At 45.8% G+C, this 10,000-nt stretch overlaps 1 protein-coding gene across 1 annotated transcript in view; it reads right to left on the bottom strand.

Moving 5' to 3' along the window:
- tmeff2a (transmembrane protein with EGF-like and two follistatin-like domains 2a) overlaps nt 1-10,000 on the bottom strand; it is a 73,887-nt gene that overhangs the window by 10,717 nt on the left and 53,170 nt on the right. Inside the window, exon 4 of the mRNA XM_060040404.1 lies at nt 7,018-7,114. Within this exon, the coding sequence (XP_059896387.1) occupies nt 7,018-7,114 (97 nt within the window). The remainder of the gene's footprint in view (nt 1-7,017; nt 7,115-10,000) is intronic.

The following is a 10,000-nucleotide window of genomic DNA, read 5'->3' as shown; positions in this document are numbered from 1 at the left end:
TAACATATACATGCATAGGTACGCACACACACACACACACAATTGCAGACATACTGTGCCATTTTGGTGTGTGAGTATGTAAAAGTGTTGGTGTGCGTAGGAATGTGTGTATGTATGTGTGTGTGTGTGTGTGTGTTTGCGTGTGTGTGTGCTGTGAAGACTTGGTTTAGCAGGAAATGTTGTATTGATAATCTCACTGCTGCATTTTCTCTTCCATCAAACCATTATAACAGACACACACAATCACGCACACACAGACGTAGCAGGAAACCTTACTAATACCAAACATTGATTTTCGTAATCCTGAGCCTCAAATTGCACTGTAATCCCTCTAAAAAACTGTTTGAGATATATGTATAGCGAGGTACTGATAGATATAGAGAGAGGTAGAGAGAAAGAGTGAGGGGGTTAGAGAGAGAAAGTTAGAGGGAGAGAGAAATGGAGAAGAGGAGAGGGAGAGTGAGAGAGAGGGGGAAGAGAGAGAAATAAATACTGAAATAGAGAATACGAGCAGCAGAACATTTGAATGATAATGAAAGTATAGACACACACACACACACACACACACACACACACACACACACACACACACACACACACACACACACACACACACACACACACACACACACACACACACACACACACACACACACACACAGGGGCGTCCCTAGGAATTCTGGGCCCCCTGACAGAATTCAGTTATGGAGCCCCCCCCCCTATTGGGTAATACTGGGTCAAAATTGGGTAGTAATTATCATCAGAAGAAAATGAATAACAACTGAATAACAACATGATAAACCTACCTACTTACCTAGGCTACTTTGTACACTAGATAGTTAGTTAGTATTTAGTTACACATTTACCTGGCTTGTAGTTACTATAGACAGAAATAAGCTAATAGACTGTGACAGTGCTGCTTCTACTTAGACTGTCCTCCTTCTCCCCTTCTTCTATTTCAACCTCACTGGTTTCTTCTGTGGGTTCATCATGGCTTGAAGAGGGCCCTGACTCCATCATATAATTCAGAATATGTCTCATAATTATCTGAACATATTAAACAATGTTGTCAACAGTCTATTTGATTGGATTGAGCTGGGCATGACTAAATATGTATTTGTATGTTTTGATTTGCTGCATTAGCCTACAATAAATAGCAGCTATTAATCTAAGGGTAGACTAATTGTAATTTTAGCTGACTTAAAACTTAAAAGTCAGCTAAAATGTAAGTATCCTGCAGCCAATCATAATATTCAAAATCTGTTTACATAAATGTTATTATCATGCTGGCAAGCAGTATGGAATGTTAATCATTGCATTATCTCCTTTTATACCATGGTCTGAGTGAATACTCGATTCTGATTGGCTGGAGGGTGTAGGTTAAAAAGTGTTAATTTACACCTAGGAAAGACGTTGACCCTATGAAGACGCTAATTGGCCACCTTGCTTGGCAACACCTGCATACGGGAGATATGAAATAGTCTGCTCGACTTGTAAAAATAATGCAGGCTTTTTGTAGATAGGTGGGCTATTGGATATCATGTGAATGGTAATGCAAACAATCTTTTCAGTTTTATCATCCAGTGCAGGCTGTAATTGTTTTAGCTACAGTAGCACTAGCTGCTAGGCTAGGCTTGTTATCAGGTTGTTGGGAAAGTGTAGAGGAAGGAATATACCGTCCTTGGTAAAAAAAACTGGGTGACGAACTGTCGACCGCTTTGAGCTCTTTCCTCTCTCTCTTTCCTCCCCTGACAACCAGACTTCTTCATTTCACCGACCGGGAAACACACAAACTGACTTTAGACTGCTAGTTTAAGACACTAGCAGTCTGCACGATCTGCCTGGCTGCTACTTTGCTCTGCAGTAGCGTAAAACTTGGGCTGTACCAAATAATGACAAATGAGAGGGGTGATAATAGGGTGAAGACTTTCTAATGATTTTGTAAAAATGGAGAAACAATCCACAACAAAACAACAAAACAAACCACCTTAATTTGACGATTTAATCCGAAAAATATAACTTTTTTTTCTTTTTTTTGCATATAGTTTTAATAATACCACCAGTGTCCTCTGGGGCGCCCCTGTCAGTGCTAATCCTAATTTACCCCCCCCTAAGGACGTCCCTGCACAGACACATGCACACACACATACAAACAGACGTGCAAAGACTCACACAAACACACACACACACACACACACCTACACACAAGATACCACAGTGTGATAGACAGAACAGATATGTACAAGTACAGGTAGGAAAACACACTTTCTTTTACGCTTGTGTGTGTGTGTGGTCATACTCATAGGAACATAATGGAAGACCTCTCTAGGGGCGCACATGCAGGTACACACACACACACCGCACAGAGAAAACATCGGCACACACAACGACACACACACGCACACACACACACAAACACACACATAGATATGCAAATACACGCTCATGCACACACATATATGAGGACACAAACAGGTACACACACACACTCTGAAAAATAACTCATTATTTATACCAGAACGAGCCAGAGAGTGGCAAAGGAGCCACACAGATGGCTTTCAGAAGCCCCACCATAGTTATTGCCCCCTTCGCCCAACACACACACTCATACATATACACACATATGTACACACACAAACACACACACTCATACATATACACATATGTACACACATAAACACACCCAAATATGCACACACACTCATGCACACACATATGTGGGGACACAAACATATACACACACACTTGATGGATAGTAGGCCCTGGGCAAGAAAACCCCAAACCCCCTTTTGTACTTAATTTGGCTTAATTAAAGTTGTATTGGTTTGAAGCCCTGTTGATCCTTGAAGGATCTGAGTTTATGCAAGGATGGGTTTGGGTGCTGGGGGTGTGCCTGGCATTCTCCGCAATGTGCCCTGAAGAAACCAAGGATTGAATGCGTTCCTGCAGGGAAGCCCACGCTCCAGCATTGAGCCGGTGTCGGTGGGAGGCTTGGGGTGGGCGGTTTGAACCTGGGGATTGTGCTTCAATCTCTCAGAGTGCACATCATCAAACAGTAAAGGGCCAGGCTCAACACACGCTCATAGCCGCGGTGTTGATCAGTCTCAAGGAGGCCGTTTGCTCCTCTATCACCGCTATAGGACTATATCTGTGCTGGGTTTCCTATCGATCCCCAGCTCCTCTCACCGCGCAGGCTGTTCAGCACAACATGGTAACATCGCTTGAACAGAGATGCAAGCGATGAACAGGAAGGATGAGGAACAGTTATTCTAGAGAAAAGGGTGGGGGTGGGGGTGGGGTTGGGGTTGGGGTAAGGCGAGGGGCAGGAGTAGTCTGGTTGTCAGGATGTCAAAAGGTTCAGAGTTCTATCCCCAGTTACCGCAGTCTTACCTGTAGGCATCCTTGAGCAAGACGCCTTATCCTCACTGACATTTATTTAAAAACTCCCTGTAGCGATGTCCTTTGAGGACGCAGACTGGGGGTGCTTTAAGATCGTTAGAATGTAAAGGTTTGTTGAAAATGACACAGGCCTGGTGTTCCATGATGCCATGTAGGAAATCTCTCCCTGAGTGTGTGGGCAGATGGCTGGTCTAACACGTGCACACCGATAACTCAACGTGCAACAAGTGTGCAGCCTCACTCGGCCCCAGAGGCCAATCAGACTCGGTTAGGTGATGCTGCTTAAACCCGCTTAAACTCCCACACGCATTCAAGTTCCTTGGGAGAAAAGAGTCTACGAAATAGTGAAGATGTCGGGGGTAGAGCGAGTACCCTAAAGGCTTCGTCCTGACCGCAGCGACCCGGGTTCACCTCATGCCCGAGGTCCTTTGCTGCATGTCCTCTCACTCCCATACCTCTCTGTCTATCTCACTCTATAATAAAAATAGTAAAGGTGTCTCTAGTTTTGAGTCCTTGTTGAATAACCACCTTGTGTTTGATCACAGGGACATTGATTAATTCCTCCTGCGTCTCTCTTGATTGGAGCGTTCCCCACTAGCTGGCTCATAGTCTGGGTGACAACAATAATTGCTTCAACTTTACCGAGCAACTTCAATCAGGTGTCATGGCGATGGGAGTCACCCACCGCCACCTGATTAAAATCAGCTGTTGCTTGATTGCAATTGCCTGTTGTTCAATTACAACCCCCCCCCCCCCCCAAAACACACACATACGCACAAACGCAGACCCAGAGAAGAAGAGGGTGTGTTATTAGTGTCGTCTGACAAAAAGCCCCACTGGAGAATTTGTTTTGATTTGAGTCTACGATAATATGAATGTAATGAAACAAGTGTCAAACAGGGTGGATATTTTCCATGTTCGTACGTTACCCATGTTACACAAAGAGGAATAATATTCACTGCAGCACTGCTTTCATACCCTCGCATCATCCAATCCATCGATCAACCTTTAATCATCTCATGCTATTCGTGCACAACGGCAACATAACATAAGTGCCTAACGAGACAAACAACACACCAAGAGCAAGACACAAAAATGTGTTGAAACAACAAACACAAATCTCGATCACATGGATATATGAAAAAATAATAAATAGGTGAGTACCTCACAGTGTTGTGCTGAGTTTCTGCTCCTGAATTCCCTCATCGGGGCGTGCATAACCGTAAGTGCTGGGAGGGGAGTCGAACCCAAGGCATTTTTTGCCTTGGCAGCAGAGAGGGCTGATGATGCAGTATGAAATATGAAATGATTCCCTGGCATCGTGTTCATCGCACACCAAGGGGACATTCTCCCTCTCTCTCTCGCCTTCTCTCTCTCTCTTGCCTTCTCTCTCTCTCTCTAGCCTTCTCTCTCTCTCTCTCTCTCTCTCTCTCTCTCTCTCTCTCTCTCTCTCTCTCTCTCTCTCTCTCTCTCTCTCTATTACATCGAGCCATGTGATAGCAGAGCGTTCCCTTGGCGATTATAAAGCTCGCTGATGTAAGAACGGGATATCTCAGAAGACCATGTTCTCATTTCCTCCGTGAGGCGTGAATCAAGTTTACCCCGACTCATTTTGGCGAGTTGCGCGCAAATTCGACTAAATATGCAATGCTGGCAGCAGGTAATGGACCGGGGTTTTGGTCGTGTAGTGCTGTTCTTTGTCTATTTAGTGCCGGAAATGTCTCCGGACTCTTTTAAGAAACACTTTCGAGTAATTTATTTTTTAGAGGCAGAGCCAATAAGGGCCTTAAGGGAGATCATATTCTGCACCAGAGACCCCGCTTTCTCTGCTCTACACCAAATGCCTCGACTCAGAGACCAGGAGTGGAAGAGACTCTGTGTTCAATCATAAGTAACTGTGAAAATCCCATCAGAAACAAAACTTTGGTAAAGTAAAGCGCTCTAAATAGTCTAAATAATAATAAGAAAACAATTGCTTTTGAATGTGGTGGTAGTACATGGATCCTCAAAACACTCCTTCATGTCAGCACTTCTAAATAACTATTTCAGTTAATAGTACAGTATAGTATAGTACAGTATCGGGTAGTTTAGTTTTAACTGATGCTTCTATCAAAAGCGACTTCATCCATAAGCATTCATTTGCACAGTCACGCCACAACAGCGGAGTCTACTACGCAGGGCGACAGCCAGCTCGTCAGGAGGAGTGTCCTGCATAGGGACATCTCAACACTACGGGGCTCGAACGTGCAACCTTCCGGTTCCCAGTCAACCCGCTCTACCTCTTGAGCTACTGCTGCCCATGAAGTGATGCAGAAGCCTCACACTGACTCAATGGCGGCACCTCGGCTGGGCACTGGGGGGTGCGAGCGAGCAGATTTATATGAGTACCCTCAGGGTGGGAGCTTGAATGGCTGGGTCACTGTTACTTAAATCGGGCCGTCATTCAATCCTCCGCGCCCGTGGGTGCACGGTCTACTCTGTTCCCTACTCAAGGTGAATTCTCCCGGCGGCTTCCAGGGTCCTCTTCCACACACCTTGCCGCTGGCGTCGCCCCATCGTTGTTCCCCCCCCTCGTGTTTTGCACCATAAGTACCATAAGTATTCACGTATTGTCCCCCTCTGCCAGCTTCAGTTATTATGCATGTGTTCAAAGACTTGTATTTTATTTTACCATCTTTCAACCGCGTAACACAAAGAAGCCCTCTTAGACGACATAGAAAAATTTACTTAACATCTAAGGCTCATTAAATCAGGTAAACCTTTGTGCGTGCATCAATGCCCCTGTCGAAAATATTCCTTCTCCTTGTTTTTCTCTTTTTTAATTCTGGTTCAGAGCCATTTTTGGCTGAACCCTGCCAAGGCTGAAAGTACTTTAATTGGATTTCCAGTTTAGGTTAAACTCCTCCTTTCTTCTTCAGTAATTTGGGCTAAATGTAGCGGTCCATGCTTCATTAGTGCTTCCTGTTTATGTGTGCAGGGTGATAGTGTGTCACAGGACCATATATGTATGTGGTGACCCAATGTCCACATAGAATGTATAGAAAATGTCTTACTTACAAGTGAATAAACACAAAGATGTAATTAATTTCCACTGTCCATTTTCTTTCTCAGGATGGACATTTTGAATATTCGTTGAATAGCATATGGCCTATGTATGAAGGTAAAGGCAACCGTAGTGTCTGTAAATGTGACAGCTGGAGAAAGGCTAAATGGTGGGAAAGTGTTGAAGGTAAAAGCTGTCTATATGTCTAGAGCGCAGTTTAAAGTGCTGTGAGAGAAACGCGCCTTGTTGAAAACATCCCCTGCCAGACAACTCGGAAAATCATTGCCAAAACGCTTTGCAGAGTAAAATTACCATTGCATTAACACTGTGTATTTATGGGTGTCCACCTGTGCATGTGTGCATTTCTTTGTGTGTTTGTGTGTGCATGCGCAATGCTTTTAAAGTGTTTATGCATGTTTGTGTTTTTATTGTGGGCAGTCTGCATGGATATATAGGTATATTTTTTTGACACGTGTTTGTTTGTGCATAGTTATGAGCGTACAAGAGTGCATTTGTGTGTAGGTGTCGGTGTGTTAGTGTTTGTGTGCATGCGTGTGTGTGTGTGTCAGTCTTACCACACGTCCTCTGCATCAACATCACACTCGGCCCCGAACTGGCAGATGTCACAGGTGGACGTTTCCTTCTGTCCGGCCTCCGCAGACCCCTCTCCCCCTAGACCCCCAGAGAGAGAGAGAGAGAGAGAGAGAGAGAGAGAGAGAGAGAGAGAGAGAGAGAGAGAGAGAGAGAGAGAGAGAGAGAGAGAGAGAGAGAGAGAGAGAGAGAGAGAGAGAGAGAGAGAGAGACAAAGGTATAGAGGAGAGACAGGAGGGAACAAAAGATTGAAATCAGCTCAGAACAATAATTTGATTTTACAACACTTGAAACTACTTTGTCATCAGCACCTCCTCTCATCCCATCTCACACGGCCGTGTATACCGCAGTTCTGACGGAGAGCAATGACACCTCGGTATTGTTGAGACCCCTGTGTTGAATCTGCCTCAGTCACCGGGGCGACGTGACAGCGAGAGGCCGCTCCGAGGAAACGCCTAGATTATGAATACGACCGCCACACATCCTGCCATAATCCCCTCCTCCACCCCGCCCATCTCCCATCTCCCCTTCTCACACCCTCCCTCCTATTGCTCTCTTTATCTGTCTCTCTTTCTACTGCTCTCAAATCCCCGCTGATCTTTCCGCTTCCCATTTCATTTCACCATGATGGGTTTTCTCTCTCTCTCTCTCTCTCTCCGTCTCTCCCTCTCTGTCTCTCTCTCTCTCAGCCGGGGAGAGCCCGATGCTCCCTGGATGGCGGGTGTTTGAGAGCCAGGGGCAGGCTTAGGAAGGCTTAGCTCCCCCCCACCAACCTCCCCCTCTGGTGCATATCACGCCTCATCACCGTTGCGGTGGGTAGAAGAGGAGCGGGAGGGGAGGAGATAAAAAACCATCTGGCCCAGTTCAGATCACATCGACAGCGCCACCCGCCACAAAGATCTCCACACCTACCACCACCTCAATCCTCACTACCATCACCAGCACCTTCATCATCATCACTACCAACACCTTCATTACCGTCTCCCCCACCACCAACGCTTCATCCACCACCACCACCACCACCTCTACCATCATCACCACCCACAACACCCTCATTACCGTCTCCACCACCACCTCATCCACCACCTCCTCCACCTATTCTCCATCGCCAACAGGCAAACTCTGTGGCACTGAGGTATCCATCCTCCTCCGTCACGATCCCTTTTGCCCGCCTCGCTATTAGACAAGAAACTATTTTTAAACACGCTCACAACAACAAGGAAAAAACTAACCATGAAAAAGTGTCTCGCACACACACATACACACACAAACACAAACCCACCCACACACACACACACTGCATGTTGCCGCCATGCATGGCTACCTTGTCCCAATTCCCCATCTGAAACATTTATTTCTTGACATCCCTGCTAGTGAACAAATGAATTGGATGGCATCTTTGAAAACGGTCCAACCCTGATCGTTCTCCCCATGGAACGAAAATAGTGATTGGCTACTTCATCCCTCAAACAATGCTTTCCATTTAGCTGCATGTACGGTCCAAGTAAATTAATATTTCTTTCATTGTTCTTTGGCGTCCGATCTCACAGCCCTAGGCCATCAGCAACCACTCTGTCATCGAATGTATATGCATATGTCATAAAAGTGCTGAATTTTATACATGGTGTTGTACTGCCCTCTAGCTGACAGAAAGCAATTAATGGCACTTTCACCTTTCCATTTTTTACTGTTTGGGGTTTATTTAGAAAGTGTTGCACTGCCAGACTGATTTCACCTTCAGTACTTGCCTCTCTGAGGAAGAATAGGCCGCACAAGTAAACATTATTCCTTTTGAAGAACATGGAAAGTTGTTTTCGATGCTGGGTTTTTAATGTTGAAAGGTGCTTCGAGGCCATGGCAGCAATGATGCTGCTGGAGCATCGCCAGCAGACTGAAGCCTGGGAAGCAGCCAAGCGGGGAGATGTACACTGTGTATTCATGACTTTACTTTTCTCTTCGGTTCCAGGTCACAACCACAACAAAGCCGGGCCCTGGACCATGGGAATGCATCCCATATTGACACAACTCTGGTAATATACACCGTGTATTAAACAACAATCGTTTTATTTCTCAAAAACAATACATTTAATTTAACAGAATGCATATTTTATATTGTTGTTACATTGCACAGAGAATTGGAAATGGTAAAGTTGTTGAAATACACTTTTAACATTTTGAACAATGCAATTCCCTTTTCCTTTTATTTTCTCTTGCTTACGACATGATACCACTTGTAATCTCTTCTCTCCATTTCCCGTTCACTGCGGCGTTTCATCTCAAGGTTTTTCAACCTCGGATGCGAATTCATCACCATAAAGAACGTGTGCAAATGACTACAGCTGCACTCCTATCGTTTAAGGGGGTCTGATTACAATACAGTCATGTAGCACAACGCAGCACAACTTCAGGGGGGGGGGGGGGGGGGATAGGGAAGGGGGTGGCAGAAAGGCTTTTAAATGAGGATTCAATCCATTGCCACTGACAGCTCAATTATTTTGCATTTGTTCTCGTGTTCGGCGGAGGCTTCAGAGTCGTGTCAACGCCGGGCCTCCACCTGATTGAATTAACCGCCTCCCCCCGACATTACCCAGCATCTCCTCTGACACCGCTGTAATTTCCCTCACTTCCACCTGCCACGCTGAAAGGTTGGTGGATGTGGGTGGTACATCACTCTGAGTCTGAGCCAAGACCAGACCACCTCTACACCACCTCCCTCCTCCATTTCTACCCACTCCTCCACCACCCCTATCGCCGCGTCCATCTCTACCAAGTCCTCCAACACCCCTATCGCCTCCTCCATCTCTATCGACTCCTCCATCACCGCTATTGACACCTCCATCCCTTCCAAATCCTCCACCAGCCCCCTGCTTCCTCCATCTCTACCAAATCCTCAAGCAGCGCTACCTCCACCGGCAAGCAGCGCTACCTCCACCGGCAAGCAGCGCTACCTCCACCGGCAAGCAGCGC

The sequence above is a fragment of the Gadus macrocephalus genome, chromosome 20 (assembly GCF_031168955.1).
Source record: "Gadus macrocephalus chromosome 20, ASM3116895v1".
NCBI lineage: Eukaryota > Metazoa > Chordata > Actinopteri > Gadiformes > Gadidae > Gadus > Gadus macrocephalus.
This window is presented reverse-complemented; position numbering and strand designations above follow the sequence as displayed.